General features: G+C 44.1%; 1 protein-coding gene across 1 annotated transcript in view; it reads left to right on the top strand.

The window, feature by feature from the left end:
• The window catches only part of COBL (cordon-bleu WH2 repeat protein), a 447,965-nt gene that overhangs the window by 97,842 nt on the left and 333,515 nt on the right, over window positions 1–16,608 (top strand). The window contains exons 3-5 of the mRNA XM_007448340.1: window positions 1,969–2,179; window positions 4,256–4,484; window positions 11,382–11,479. Coding sequence (XP_007448402.1) covers window positions 1,969–2,179; window positions 4,256–4,484; window positions 11,382–11,479 — 538 coding nt within the window. The remainder of the gene's footprint in view (window positions 1–1,968; window positions 2,180–4,255; window positions 4,485–11,381; window positions 11,480–16,608) is intronic.

Below are 16,608 nucleotides of genomic sequence, written 5' to 3'. Positions count from 1 at the left end.
CCCACATGCCGCGGAGCGGCTGGGCCCGTGAGCCATGGCCACTGAGCCTGCGCGTCTGGAGCCTGTGCTCCGCAACGGCAGAGGCCACTACAGTGAGAGGCCCGCGTACCACAAAAAAACAAAAAAAAAAAAAAAAAAAAAAAAAAAACATGTTACCAATTATTGAATTAGAAGAACAGAAGGTTACATCAGTAGCTTTGGTGTCCTTCGTGGTTTACATTCTAGGATTAATTCAAATCTTTGAGAATTTATCCTTTTTGGTTTACTTGGTGGCAGTAGACTGTGGGTAGAGATAAGAGAGGGGAAGTGACAGTCAACATCGTATGGGACCAGGGTCCCAACCCCAGCTCCACCCCCTCATGGGAACTGGGGGATAGCGGTCCCCACCTCCCAGGATTGGTGAGGGTAAGTGGGAACAGTGTGACCTGCACAGAATGGCTCTGGGCCGTGGAGGAAACATAGTACGTGGTAACAAGTAATAGGTCGTTATTTTAGCATCGTTAGAAGTCTGTTTTCTGTGCTGAGGCTTTTCCATGGAGTTTCGTGTCTTGGAGTCTTTGGTGACATTGCTGCCTGTTCTGACACATTATGCTTGTCGTTGATAAAATTGTTGCTTTTAAATATTACTGAAACTTCAATAGTTAAAACTTTTAAAATATATCCATTTAGAAATATAAAGGGGACATGCAACACTGCAAAAATGCAAATGATGCTTGTCGTTGAGAGAAAGATGATTTTTATCCCGGAGCCGAGGGAATCAGAGCTGACAGCGTCATTAGCCAGCACGCCCACCAGCGTGGCCCACGTGAGGGTTAGCGCTGCCCTGTCCCCACCGCGTGTCCTTTTAGAGTCCCCGGGAGCCAGGGGGGTGATGAGCCTCCTAAACGTCCCAGGTGATTCCAGGGTCCCCAGGTTAAGACATAGACTGTTACCTAATTACTTCCTGGATATCGGGTGGGAGGAAGTATTGTCATGGAGATGGCTGGGAAGTGTTCTGTATCCACTAGAATATTATTGATATTTTTAACGAGTGAATGGGAAATAGGGTACTTTGCAGCTTTGCCTGTGGTTTCACAGTTCAGTGTCAGGACCCCCGCAGCTCACAGCCCTCAAGGTGAGTGAGGACCGAATGGTGGGCAGAAGCTGGCACCTGTGCCTTTACAGGTGCACCACGAGTCCCAGGTCTACACACCCCTGAGCGCCAGACACCTGGAAAGCATCACTATGACCTGAAATTATTGCCGTGCCAGTTCCTGATTAAGAAATAGATCACAGGAAAGGACCTATGCTTTCGTGAGGTGTTTATGCCCCACTGCTCAGGAAATGTGTAGGAAAAGAGAGGTCAGCTTGAAATATACAAACATTCTGCCAGGTGAATATAAATGATGGAAATGAGATTATTTCATTCTTTGGGACAAGCTGAATTGTTATTTGGCTCCCTTAGTAAATAATGATCTGTGATGGGAGACATTATAAAAATTATTAAAAATTTTAAAATTTAGAAATTACAAAAATTCAAATAAGGTAATTTTCTTCATTTTTTGTCTTTAAAAAGCATACTTTTTAGCTAAAAAGAAAGCTATTTTCTTCAACTTAAAATTTCAGTGTTTCAGATACACTATATTTGTGAATAACTGAAAATTTAATGCCTTATGCCCATATGTTATCATTTGTGCTGACCTTATAGGATTCAGGTCAACATATCCATGGGTTTAACTAGAAATGTAACTATTTTCCCAGCTATTCTGATTCTGATGGTGCTTTCAGTAGTGTTGTTTATTAGTATTGAAAGTGTTAAGATATCACTGTGCAGTCATGCTTGAGGAATTAACGAGAAGCTGTTTTCTTTCTTCCTACGGACGGCCAGTTTGCTTATTCACCCACTGGTTCATTTGTCTTAACCCACTCAGCTGGCAGAAGGGAGAGTGCAAACATTCCCCATGACCGTGATTTGTTTCTCTCTTTCAGCCACGCGATGATGGACCTACTGGTTGAACTTTGCCTTCAGAACCACCTGAATCCGTCCAACCATGCCTTGGAGATCTGGTCTTCAGAAACTCAACAGCCTTTGAATTTTAAGCCAAATACTTTGGTTGGGACCCTGAATGCGCATACCGTATTTCTGAAAGAAAAAGTTCCTGAAGCAAAGGTTAAGGCTGGCCCTGCTAAGGTGCCTGAGGTCAGTAGCACGAGGGACCCTTTGTCATATAAGGCCGTATGCAGTTCCCTGTGACCCAGGGTGCTGGAGGTGCTGAGGAGGGGCCGGCAGAGCCCCTGCTGTATAAGTAACGCATGCTGTGGTTGAGGTTTCCACTTGCGTGGTGGGCTAAGTTAGACCCTAAACTGAGTTTACTTTAGGAGACCGAAGTTCAAGCATTGAATAATGTTTGTTGTGTAGCATTTCTTCTTTCCATACCAGAGAAGAGGAGCCAGTCTAGAGCAGAACTATCCACCAGAACTTTCTGCAAAGATGGAAATGGTCTATAATTCTGCCCTCGGCAAGGTGACAGCCACTGATGACATGTAGCTGCTGAGCATGCGAAATGCAGCTAGTGTGATCGAAAACCAACTTTTCATTTCTTAATTTTCATTGAAATAACCAGAGGTAGCCAATGTCTACCCTCTTAGCCTAGTCCTAAAAGTTCTAGCTGAGTTCTGGAGGCCTTCCTGTCCACGGCAGAGGTTGGAATATGTAGACGATGTAAACATCTTCCTAGAGAGAGGAAACAGAAAGGGGTTCCCTTTTGAAATACTAATGTCAGAAATACTCATTGCAATTTGGATAATATTTTATGCATAGATTCCAGGCTTTTGAGTATTGATTAAAGGTAACTCCAGCTGCTTATTGTAATTTTTTGTTTGTTTGTTTGTTTTTTTGCGGTGCACGAGCCTCTCACTGTTGTGGCCTCTCCCATTGCGGAGCACAGGCTCCAGACGCGCAGGCTCAGCGGCCATGGCTCACGGGTCCAGCCGCTCCGCGGCATGTGGGGTCTTCCCGGACCGGGGCACGAACCCGTGTCCCCTGCATCGGCAGGCGGACTCTCAACCACTGCGCCACCAGGGAAGCCCTATTGTACTTTTTAATAAGGCTTTGTTGTGGATCTTTCCTCTCCAGTTGAAAGCAATGCTATTTCATTCTTTTAGATTATTGTAATACCTACTAAATTTCCCTATTTTTAAACATGTTAATTTGGCCAACAGGTCATGTCCTCTAGGTTTGGGTGGTTAATAACTTTTAATTGGTGCTACCTGTACTTTGAGTTTTCCCTAATTCTTCAATTAAAATCACTGTTTAAGGAAATAAACCCTTTTTATATTTATATTCTGTGGCTTTTCTTGCCGTCTTGAACCCCAGCTGCAAATCCCAGGGGCAGGTGAGCCCAAGTTTATATATGACTCCAGCTTAAGAAGCATGGAAGAGATCCATGGTTCCATTTTTCCTCCTGAAATTCATCAAACCCTAGCACTCAGACTGGAAAGGGGTGAGATAAATCTCAGTGCATTTTTTTAAATTCAATACATATTTACTGAGTCCACTCCTCCAGGATCTTAGAACACTGTGGGTGATCAGTAAAGACCAAACAGAAGTTGACTGCATGAAACTTCAGCCTATTACATTTTTGATGGGTCACTTTATCTGTAGACATGTATAATCAGCTTTAGTCAAATTGATTTTTTTTTCTGATTATGATGTCTATTATTATATGCCTATTATATTTGTATGTCTAGTGTATGTTGTATTTTTCTAGCTTAAAATACATATGTGTGTAGTGTATATATGTCAATATTCTTATAAATATATGATACTAGATATTAATATATTTATGTGGGTATTTTGGCTCCTTAAACAAAAATTTGATGTCTTGTTTTCGGAGGGTTTTTTTTTTTTTCCCTTTAAATTGGATTGTTCACAAGAGTTCCAAACCACTTCCCTTTAAAAAACGTATTAGTGCCTTGTGTTCAGGTCTGTTTAGAATCCTTGAAAGACAGTGTGTATATTAGATTCCAAATTGAGACCCTCACTGCTGTCCATTTCCCCATGTTGGTAGCAGTTTGTTCATTAGCAAAAGAGATTGGAAGGTAAATTCATTTTTCCAGGCATTTGCTATTCCTATTCAGTGTGCCCTTTCCCCCACGACCCACTGAATTTTGGAAGAAAGACCCGGTCCACACAAAATCGTGCCCTGCTCCGTTCTAGTATAAACACAGCTGTGTGAAGATGCGCTCACGGAATTCTGCCTGCCGTGTTTTCCAGAAGACGGTGCGCCTGGTGGTGAACTACCTGCGCACACAGAAGGCGGTGGTGCGCGTGAGCCCCGAGGTTCCCCTGCAGAGCATCCTCCCAGTCATCTGCGCCAAGTGCGACGTCAGCCCGGAGCACGTGGTGCTCCTCAGGGACAACGTGGCCGGCGAGGAGCTGGAGCTCTCCAAGTCCCTGAACGAGCTGGGGATAAAGGAGCTCTACGCCTGGGACAACAAGAGAGGTGAGGCCACCTGGCGTCTCAGACGCGGCGCCGCTGGCTCTCCGCGCGTGCGTCGTAGCGCAGAGCGATGGGGATGGGCGTTTGCAGGCCTCTCCAATTTTGTCCAAACCAGAACGGGAGTGGGCGGGAAATACAATACATGGATTGTAGTTATACCTCTTTCCCCCAGTCGTGAGCATGCTCTTTACCCCTTGTCTCCTGTGAGCTTCCATGAGATACGTAAAAAGGGGAAAGGTGAGAATACTGGAGCTTCTGCTCTAAAAGAACTTCTCAGAAGCCACGTGTGAACCGTATTCTCCTGTATTTCCTTTTCAGTTGCCATTAAATACTCCCAAGTCTCAAACGTTGCTCCTACTTGAAACCAGTGGCAGAATGCAGTTAGCTGTTCCCTAAACCTGCCCAAGTGCAGTTCAGTCCCTGGAGACAACACGTGATGCTTCCCCTCCATCCTTCTTCTCCCGTGAAGGTGGTACCAGCCTGAGATCACAGTTAGTAAGAGGCTCTGGCTTGAGTGACACCTTGAGGCCAATGTTGGTACAAAGACTGTTGTGTAAGCACATTTCCCTGACTGACACAGGGGCTGACTGTATTTGAACTGTGAGACCAAAATATATATATATATATATATATATATATAGTTAATATTCCTTGACTTCAGAATTATTAAAATGAACTTCACAAAAGTGTCTATTTTAATGAGCTCACCTGATATCCGTTGGCTTTTATTTCACAAATATTGACCAGGTTGGGCTTTTAAAATACACACATATTCAAGTTTTCATGTTTTTCTACAGTTTTCAAAAAATGTGTCCCAATTTTAAAAATCTATATTTTCTTATTACCAAACTGTAATGGTCATGGAACCTCCCCTTCCCCCAGATCTCCCCCTGAAGGTCCTGGACCCTGGGTCTCATTTGACATTCAAGGAAGGGTTTTAGCTCAATCATGTAAAAGAACATAGACTATTCCTTCAAAAAAAAAAAGTGTTCTGGCATTTGAGAGTAATGCATCTTGTGTTTTATCCAGTATGTTTTTAAAACACAGAGAAGATGATTCTCAGCACCTGCTGCATGGGCCTGGATGTTGCCGGTGTGTCTGTCTTGTTATATCAGCCCTATTTAAATTTGGTTTCTGGGAATCTTTGGAAACAGAGCTTTCATTTGGTAAGACAGAAAAAGAGAAGGAAAGACAAAAAAATTAAAATTGCCCCACATTTAAGCATGTGAAAGGAAAAGTCTTCTGCAAACGAGTATTTCTGTTATGTGCTAATCAATCGGAATATCTTGAAAGGTAGCTGTAGAATCTAATACCTGGGAAAAGCGTATGAAACCAGTCTCTGCATTAAGGAGTGGGCCCAGCAAGCCCGTGGGTGGTCTTCTGGGCACATGGGTGAGGCGGAGAGAGCAGAAACTGCCCTAAGTCCGGACCTCCCTCTTCTGACCCCCGCGCAGGGCAGGGCACGCTGTTGCACGTGGAGAAATAGCTGTCCCCCAACCTCCGAGTCCTCCTCTGCACTGCCTCTGGCACCCTGCTGGGGACACTCATCCTGGGACGGGACCCCGGCAGCCTCCCCAGACAAATAAAGGAGCATCACCTGGTATGGCGAGGATGTGCCCTGCCTGTGGCCAACATCCTTTTCGTCTGGACCATAATGTGCCATGTGGGCTCCTTGCCAAACGCCTGCATCCCATCCTACTGACAGTCAGACATTTGAGTAGAGAAGAGAACATTTCTGTCCGTGAGGAGCTCTCTCCTTTGCCCCTCTTGGGTTGCGCCCCCTCCCAGCTGGCAGCTGCTTGGGGAAGGGTAAAGGCCACGGGCAGGATATGTGTTGTAGGCAGAGGCCCACCCTTTTCTGGAATTCCTGGCGGCGGCAGCTTGAGAAAGCAGAAGGCTTTGCTGCCACCTGCTTCCAGGATGGCGCTTAGCAGCCAGACAGCTGCGGGATTCTAGGGGATCCAGGCCAGGGATGCAGGCCTGCTTTGCACTTGGCCTTCTCCTGCGGGGCACAGCAGCCTCAGCCCAGGCTGACACAGGGGCCAAGGCCTCGTCAGGTGCTGCCACGGGTCAAGAAGCCTGTCTTCACTCTCTGTTGCCTGCCTTTTCCAGTTCTTCTGACCAAAACACAGTCGGAGCCTTCCCTGAGCTGCCGAGGTACAGTGAGCCCAGCGCTGCCCCGCCAGCTGCACCTTGCATGGCTCTGGGCTAGGACGATGCACGGGGTGACCTGAGGGGATGCAGGGCAGCACCTCTGGGGGCGTCTGGCCAGGCTGAACTGAGGTTGTGGCTTGGTTTCTTGACTCCCTGGTTGACTAAGAGAAGAACGTCCCTTGGGCGAGGGTTCGTTGTGTGGCTCTGATTGGTGAGCAGTGAGGGAGCTGTTTGTAGAAAACGGCCCTTTATGAACACAGAACTTCAGGGCAGAGCAGAAGTGGTCCATGCAGGAGAGGCCCCGTGCCCTTCTCACCTGTGCTTACCTGCCCTCAGGGTCCATCCTGCCTGCTGCAGAATCTGGGGCAGTGTGGATTGTGAAATCTGACCTTTTCTGTCATAGACAAGTATGTAAATGACTGATCCAAATTTTGCATTCATTTCTTATAAATTATATATATATATGTATGTATTATGTATAATACATACATACATATGCATGCACATATGTACATAGGCGTGTATGCACACACATATGTATTGGGACTTATATAAATCTTTTGGACTACACACACACACATAACACACACACACTCCAATAGGGTCATTAAAATCCCAATGAGTGTTTGGATTTTATAGAAATTTCTGTCCATGTTTAGTAAAGTGTTTAACATTAGACTTTGTTTCAAAAAGAAAAATAATGCAGAATATCTGGACTTTGTTCTGGAGCCACAGACCAGGTGTCGTGTCTGACAGTGGTCTCCCTTCATATTCCTCACCTGTTACCTCCTCCATCATACAGGGCAGATGGATGCTACAAAGAGAGGGACTCTCTTTTGAGAAGCACCATAGACACTTCTCCAAAGAAGACATACAGATGGCCAACAGGCACATGAAAAGATGCTCAGTATCACTAATTAGTAGAGAAATGCCAATCAAAACTATGATGAGGTATCACCTCACACCAGTCAGAATGGTCATCATTAAAAAGTCTGCAAATAACAACAAATGCTGGAGAGGATGAGGAGAAAAACGAACCCTCTTACACTATCAGTGGGATTGGTGCAGCCACTATGGAGAACAGTATGGGGGGGGGGGTCCCTTAAAAAGCTAAAAATAGAATTACCATATGATCCAGCAATCCCACTCCTAGGCATATATCTGGAGAAAACTGTACTTTGAGAAGATACATGTACCCCTATGTTCATAGCAGCACTATTTGCAACAGCTAAGACACAGAAGCAACCTAAGTGTCCATTGACAGATGAATGGGTAAAGATGAGGTATATATATATATATATATACAAAGGAATATTACTCAGCCATAAAAAAGAATGAAATAATGCCATTTGTAGGAACATGGATGGACCTAGAGATTATCTTACTAAGTGTAGTAAGTCAAAGACAAATACCATGTGATGTATCACTTATATGTGGAGTCTAAAAAAAAATGATACAAATGAACTTATTTACAAAACAGAAACAGACTCACAGACATAGAAAACAAACTCAAGGTTACCAAAGGGGAAGGGTGGAGGGGATAAATTAGGAGTTTGGGACTAACAGATACACATACTACTATATATAAAATAGATGACCTGTTGTGTAGCACAGGGAACTATACTCAATATCTTGTAATAACCTATAATGGAAAAGAATCTGCAAAAGAATATATCACTCTATCTATATATCTATATCTATCAATCTATCTAGCTAGCTAGCTAGCTAACTGAAACTAACACAATGTTTTAAATCAGCTATACTTCAATTAAAAAAAGAAGCACCATGAATAGATAGTTGGTTTGAGCAGAAAACTCATGTATACGAAGGCCTGATCAGTTCTGAGTGATGTGATTCGGGGATATTGTAAGGCTGAGGGCAGCGGGGAAGGTGAATCAGAGCTATTTTGACTCTTCTTTTACGACCCCCATGGTGGGGATGGTCACTTACAAACGTGCACATTTCCCTGCGATGCAGACCCAGTTTCCCCTCTTGCATTTACAAGCTTGGTGACCCTGATCTGGCCCCCAACGGCTTGCTCCATTTCTGCATCTGGAGAAGTGGACGTTTTCAATGAGCCAGTCCGCAAGGGCCCCTGCAGCATCCTCCATCCGTCCACACACCTCAGCTCATCCGTATCACCTTCCAAATCACTTTGAAACTTCCAAACGGATGAGACACAACCTCCCCTGCGTTTTTATTCATATCTAAATCTTAGTAAATGAGAGTAAATTGAAACAAAATAAACTCAAATTGCCATCCACTTAGAACCATGGCTTCTAGGTCTTAACTGGCGTATTTTCTCCAGGCCTGGCTGGGAACCACTGGCTGATGGGAACACGGTCAGGAAAACCAAGTGATCTTGCCCTGCCATGCAGCCCATTATTCCACAGTGCCTGCCAGTCGCAAACCTCACAGGAGGCCCCATCAGTCCAGAATCTCCAAGCCTCACCTATGAGATTAGACCGTCTGGTTGGGGCCCAGCTCAGAGCCGGGCAGCTGTGCGCTGTGGCCTCTCGGTCCCCTTGGGGAGGCTCTGTGCCCCGAGCCCGAGCCTCAGCCCTGGGCCTGGTGACCAGCCACTCCCCCTGTCCAGGAAGAGAAATGAGAGTCTGAATTTCTGATCCAGTCTCACCGTTGTGTGGCTGGCACAACAGCCTGTGTGCCAGTGATGTGTTCTGTCTCCCTCATGTCTCAGGCACTGTCATATCCTGCACTTGCCACATCTGTGTCACATAGCAGTCAATTCTAGAAACATCAGAGGTACAAACATACATGTTGGTGCATACTTTTGTCCACATATAGCTTTACTCTGTGATGCAGAATATTTTGTTACAGGCTCTGGGCCTAACAGAGGGTTTGGGTGCAATTAACTGTGAATCCTACGTGCACGTGTGTTTTCGGGGGGACGCATGCCTCACCACTGAAGCCGGTCCCCTCGCTGGTTTGGATGTCATGTGATGTGGGGACCGCTGATTGGCCCGGCTGGAGCCACCTGCATGAAGCTGAGAGGCCTGGTTCCTGGGACTAAAACCAGAGCCTTTGCCACTGACAGAATGCAGGGATTCAGGGGCTTGGTTTTTGCTTCATTGGGAGGACAGTATTATGTTAATGCATGTCACAAAGGCTCCGACTTCCGTGTCTGCCTTCTCGAGTTGGTATATGAAATTCTTGGTTAGCAGATGAGCAGTTCACCGATATTTACCTGGTTTGGGTTGGTATCTTGGTGGCAGAGTTTGTAAAATCCAGTCCACATTTTTCCACCAGTGGTTTGGCGGTCCAGCAATTGGCAGCGGTGTGGGGAAATTAATTTTTCAGGCCTTCAGCAACACCTCAACATCTTTTCTACTGGCCGTATCTGTGTGCCTTGGAAGACAAGAACAGGATGAGCGGATGACAAAGGCCTGGAGTGGCCTTCGGAGTGTCATCGATCAATGAATAATGGCCACAATGGTTGTGGTGGCACTGAGGGTGCCAGGCTTGGTCATCTGAGTCATCTTCAATCTGCAGATGGGGAAACTGAGGCCCAGTATGCCCACACGACGGCGTCCTTAAGCTCTACTCTGCTGGCTCTCAAGTGTGGTCCCCACAGCTTAAGCATCCCAGGGTGGGGGGTGCTTGTTGAGTGGGGAGTGCTGGGCCCCATGCCCAGAGTCTCCTGTATGGGCATCTGGTGTGGCCCAAGGTCCCAGGGATGCTGCTGCCACCAGTTCTGCCTAGCCCTGGAGACCATGGCCCTTGGCTGTGTCGTCACCATCCTGACTGGCATGGGCTTTAGTGCCCCATCTGGAACTCCAGAGCATCCATTCTAGCTCGAAAATCCCACTGAAGAAAACTCCAGGAAATGGAGAAGACTGAGGATTTAGAAGTCAAGAATAAAAAAAAAAAAAAATAGAAGAAAAAACAGGTCCCCTAGAGAATGTAATGAAAAAGGAAAACATCCTGTTTGAGGTAGAGGAAGAAAAATCTGGGGACATGGGTCATGGAGGAGCTGACGTGGTTATTTCAGATGTCCCCTGGGTAAACCATCACTGTTACTCCAGGTTCTGGAAATGAGTGGGCTCCTCAAGCCGGGAAGCTGTTGATGTAATTTATTTAGTTTGCGTTTTTACCGCCACCCTCATAATTCTTAAAGCAGATGTTTAGCACAGATGTCTCAGTCCCGAGAGCTGTGCTATCCGGTCTGATGGTCACAAACCAGGCATGGCCATCAGGCACGAGGCATGTGGCCAGTGCAAGCTGAGATGTGCCGTGATGTGCACACTGCCTTTTGAAGGCTTAGTACCAAAACGAACGTAAAACACCTCATTAATAATTTTGTATGGATTATGTGATGGAATACTAATATTTTAGATCTATTGGGTTAAATAAAACGTTATTAAAATTAATTTCACCTGGTTCTTTTTGGTGCAGCTGTTGGAAAATGCAAAATTACATATATAGTCCCTTTATTTTTTGTTGCACAAGACTGCCCTAGAACTTCTGGATTTATTCGGGTTTTTTTTGTTTTGTTTTGTTTTGTTTTTACAATACTAAAGATTATCAGAACCTTTAGAGATTTCCTAAACCCAGCTGGAGGCTTTGGGTGGCTCAGAATGCTTTGAGAGAAATAGTTGATGGTTTTGCTCTCTTATAAGAACTAAAGTTTAAGACTAGAGTAAAAAAATCATTTGCTGATATTTTTAAAGTGCTTAATCTAATGTTTCATACACTGAAAAATAACTTAGTACTTTTTTTTTCCCCCAGAAACCTTTAGAAAATCATCACTTGGCAACGATGAGACAGATAAAGAGAAGAAAAAAATTCTGGGATTTTTCAAAGTTAATAAAAGAAGCGATAGCAAGGTAATTGATTCAGTATCAAATATAAATCAAATTGACATATGATTCTGCATTCTGTACAGTTTCTTGAGATGTTTGTCCTCAGCCTCTCTTGGAATTTGTCTAAATACACGTAGGAGTCCTCACTCCTTCAGGAAGTGGGGTGCGTGTCGTGTCAGTATGCACAAATGCCTCTCATATCCCACGCTTCGCTCCTAAAACAGTGGTCTTGGGTGATGGTGTTTAACTCACCAGCAGAACACGAAGCCATGCATCCTCTCTGCTGGTACCTGCACAGTCCTGGAAGGAGGTTGAAGCTCAGTAAACAACCTCTGGATGGATGGATAAGTGAGTGCATGGTACGGTTAAGTTTATATAAATACCCAATATCCCGACAAATGAACCAAATCTTCAGAACTTGTACAACCTGGTGCAGCCTCAAGGAGCTGCCCAGGGGCCGCTTTGTGGAGACGAACATCAGTTGTTGAGTGGGTCCATTTGCCAGTAAATTTTAGATGTTCCCTGCTCCTCCCCATATGATTTGGGAACATGCTGAATAAGTTAATTTTATTGATCTGGTTGGTCTTAGTTAATAAATCCTAAAACCGTAATTTGGGTACAGTGTTATAAAGTCATAGTACAGAGAGTAAAAATGAACACATTTAAAATCATCTTTGAAACTCTCAAGCTATACATGCCTTCTGACTACCAAGAAAGGAAAATGCTTGTGATATCTATTGTGTTGGTTTAAAAAGGTTTATTTTGCTGGGTCAAGTATTTTCTCTTAACTAGTAGATGGCACTAAAAAAGACAGAACCATTGTGGGGAACGTTCGTCTTTAATCCGCCAGCTGGGTTTGGAAGCGTCCGCCATCCCCGGAGCGGTAGAAGAGGCGTGAGTAGGGTGGACGCACATTGGTCCAGAGCCCTCTCCGCCCATCTCATGGCCCTTGCATCTGTGCACCGGCCTGCACGTGTCCTGACCTTCTGGAGCCCATGGGCTCAGAATTACCATCCACCCCATGTTCCTGATGAGGACGCTGGGGCCCAAAGAAATAAACTTGCTCAGGGTCCTGGGGTTAGATCCCGGGTCAGCTTGCGGTTCGGAGGTGAGAGGTCAGTGAGCACGCTGGGTGCAAGCTGGCAGCCCAGAGAGAAGTCGCCGCCTGAACTAGTGAGGGGTCCCTGTCCTCAGGAGTTTCTGCCAAACTCCAGTGCATTGCTCTTGACCGCCTGATGCTTTGATTGTGGGTTCTTGATTCTCTGTCTTATTACTGATTGTGTGTGTTTCCCCCTGCTTCCACGTGTCCTTTGAAAATCTCTGCTCCGTGTGTGTCTCTACTTAAGATCTTCTGTGCCCTCACCCCACCATCCTGTCCCCCTCCTCTTCCCTCCTCCCCCATCCTTTCCTTTCCTGCCAGAATTACTTGAAATTACAGATTCAGTTTCACATTTGAATTTCCCTTCACTCTATTAATGTTGGGTTTCTGGTTCCTGTCATCTTTTTTAAAATATTTTATTGAAGTATAGTTGATTTACAGTGTTGTGTTAATTTCTGCTGTACAGCAAAGTGACTCAGTTATACATACATATATTCTGTTTCATATTCTTTTCCATTATGGTTTATCACAGGATATTGAATATAGTTCCCTGTGCTGTACAGTAGGACCTTGTTGTTTATCCGTCCTATATAATATAGTTTGCATCTGCTGATCCCAAACTCCCACTGCATCCTTCCCCCACCCCTTGGCAACCACAAGTCTGTTCTCTATGTCTGTGAGTCTGTTTCTGTTTCATAGATAGGTTGGTTTGTATCATACTTTAGATTCCACATGTAAGTGACATCACATGATATTTGTCTTTGTCTGACTTACTTCACTTAGTATGATAATCTCCAGGTCCATCCATGTTTCTGCAAATGGCATGCTTTTATTCTTTTTAATGGCTGAGTAATATGGTTCCTGAAATTTGAGGTCAGTTTGCTGGGACTGCAGGCACCGCTGGCCTCTTTTGTTCTCACAATTCTAATTCACGGAAAATCTACCCTTTCCTCACACCAAGATCTCAAGAGCCCTTCTTCTTGCTTTTGAGACATGAAACTGCCAGCAAAGTCAGTAGAAAATCTAGAAATGCCTTTGTTTTAAGCAGAATAAAAGCCGAATGCATGTGATGGTTTGGCAGCATTCTCCATGAGAGTCTGAAACACCTGTGAAAATGCCACAGATGGTGAGGAAGCCTGGTCTGTGGGTCCCAGGGGCTTTCCCTCTGCCGTACCCCATCTTTCTTTGGTCTTAGACTGGCTAGAACTGTTTTTCCTTTCTCATACACCTCATCTTCCCCTCTCAGTTATTTTATTTTATTTTGCCCTCAACTGCCCTTATACAGTCGTAACCTTACTGGATTATTTGTTGTTTTGGGCATTAACCTTTTCCTTCCTTGTTTCTCTCTGTTTTTATTGTTTGAGATGCTGTGCTAAATGCACCCTCCTTCAATCTTCTATAAACCTAGTGAGAGAGGCATTATCAACCCCATTTTACAGGTGAAGAAGCCCAGGCTGCACACTCTGAGCAAATCCCAGGGCTAGTGTTGCCAGAATTCGGACCCGCCTGTCTTTCCAGAGCCGTGGCTCTCACCGTCCACACACTGTACACTGCCTGGCAAGCCTGGGTCTCAGGTTTTCTTCATTAATAGCAGGAGGGTTTGGAGCAAATTATTTTTTATTTTTAAAATTTTTATAAATTTAGTTATTTGTTTTTGGCTGCATTGGGTCTTTGTTGCTGCGTGCAGGCTTTCTCCAGTTGCGGTGAGCGGGGGCTACTCTTTGTTGTGGTGTGCGGGCTTCTCACTGTGGAGGCTTCTCTTGTTGTGGAGCATGGGCTCTAGGCACGCAGGCTTCAGTAGTTGTGACACGCAGACTCAGTAGTTGTGGCTCGCGGGCTTGGTTGCTCCGTGGCATGTGGGATCATCCCAGACCAGGGCTCGAACCCATGTCCCCTGCATTGGCAGGTGGATTCCTTCCCTGGCAGGCCACCAGGGAAGTCCTGAGTAAATCATTTTTTAGATGATTTCTAAAATCCTATGATGCCAGATAGTCTACACATGTCTGAGAGCAAAATACTAAGAATGGAGACATTTAAAGTTAAAGTGAGTCTTTATTATCTACTTAAAGGAAAAAACATGCATGTGTGTGTGTAAAATCTCAATAGAGAATATGCTTAAAAAGATATCATTTTGGCTGAAGTCAATGAGGGAAAGTATCCTTCTTTGGTATTTTAATGTTCTTTCAACGTGATAACTTTCATTTTGACATTATTTATTCTCCTAACCAAGTAGTTCCGAAAATACCTTAGAATCACCTTAAGATCTAGTGTAACAATTGGATTCTTGGGTCACATCCCCAGAGATCCTCATTTGGGAGAGCAGGGTGTGGCCCAGAGCTGTATTTCCCAGGGCAGCTGGTGGTTCTCTGTCTGGAGGTCACCACACCATCAAGGGAAACCTTCTTTTAAACCATGAAGTGAGATGTCATTATTGTTCACCTTTTATGGATAGGGAGTGAGGTACTTGGTGAGTTATTTTGATGTGTATCCAGTCAATCAGCAATGCAGTGGTAAACTGAATTTAAAACGTAGAAATCCTCAAAACCTACTGAATTAATTGGTTTTCAGAGCTAATTGATCAGCTCAGACCCACTGCTGTTTTCATATTGCATCTCTTCTAAGCAAAAGAGATGCTCTGGGGAAAAAGACAAAATGGAAACTCACACTCCATGAGTCATGAATTTCAAAACTGTGGTTGTCAGATCTGTGAGCACTGCTTAGGGGCTATTTTAGAACAGCTTTCAGGTTCCTAAGAATCGTGGCCTGTGGATTACAGCTGTTTATGCAGATGCTGCTGCCCTGAGGGATGACCACGCTGGCGTGGTTTGCTTTAATAATTGCTAAGGACAACCGTACTGTGTGATCCTGCTGTCACCTGGAGATGACGGGGGTCCTGCTTCTGTTCCAGGCAGAGCAACTCAAGCAGCCGGGGGCAGACAGTGATGAGGATACCTCCAAGTCCGCACTGGGAAGGGGCTCGAACGTGAGTACTAACACCGCAGGGGCTTCGTGCTAACCTCATGGGGCTTCTGGCAGCTTTGCACCACCTTCCGGGAAATGAAATTATAGATTAGTTTAGTTGTTTTTTGTTTTGTGGGTTTTTAAAAACTAGATAGTTGCACAAAGCATCATGTGGCTTCTTTTTTAGCTGCCCGTGGTACATTCAGAAGATGAGGAATGTGTTACTTTCCGAATGTGTTAGTTTCCAGTTCTCCAGCCCCAGCCGGCGTGATCCGGAGGGCCCTTCGTTAGAGTAACTGAGTTACACCGTCTGAAACCACTTCCCTGAATTCTCAGGAGCAGCTGATGGTTTTGGAGCCACACAGCCTGTTTCCTAAATTCTGCAGCCATACGTTGAAAGAATTTTTTAAAACTTTCTGTGCCCTCGCATTTCAAAGTTGGCATACAAAAAGCTTCTTCATAATTTTAAATACTTGAAGGAAAATATTTCATAGCATCTTATAAATATTGACATTTTAAATGTATCTAATAAAATTTGGTACGATCACTTTAAATAGCACATAGACACATAGACAAATCACAGAGACAAACTCTTCTATAACAATAAAACATTTTGCATTATTATTCTTTTTTCTTGATTTCACATTTCCATACTGGTCCCACGTAAAATTGTATTCTATTCAATATATATTTTGTTTTTAAAAGTCTGTTTTAAATAGTTGAAATGAAATGTGATACAAAACAAGAATGTCTATCTAAATTAGATTTTTAAATTTCATGTGATCATAAAACTGTGGGTAGGGAAATACTCTTCTAGACTGAGTTCTTATTACAATTGCAAATAAATATAAACAATATAAATATATTTGCGTGAAATAAATATATATAAATATAAATTAAGCGTGAAAAGGAAATCTTTCTTGAAAAGGTATCTTTTAATTAGATGAAAGGTAATTTTTAAATTTATTCCATATACCCATTAATGAACATAATTTATGGATAAAACCAGAAAAGCTTCAACATTAATCGAGTGACTCTTTCTGTTTTTATTGGTTTAAACCCTCAGAAATTTTTTTTTTTTTTTTTTTTTTTT

This window comes from Lipotes vexillifer, unplaced genomic scaffold (assembly GCF_000442215.2).
Source record: "Lipotes vexillifer unplaced genomic scaffold, Lipotes_vexillifer_v1.1 scaffold1258, whole genome shotgun sequence".
Taxonomy (NCBI): Eukaryota; Metazoa; Chordata; class Mammalia; order Artiodactyla; family Lipotidae; genus Lipotes; species Lipotes vexillifer.
Note: the sequence above shows the minus strand (reverse complement) of the source record. Positions and strands in the feature narration are given on the sequence as shown.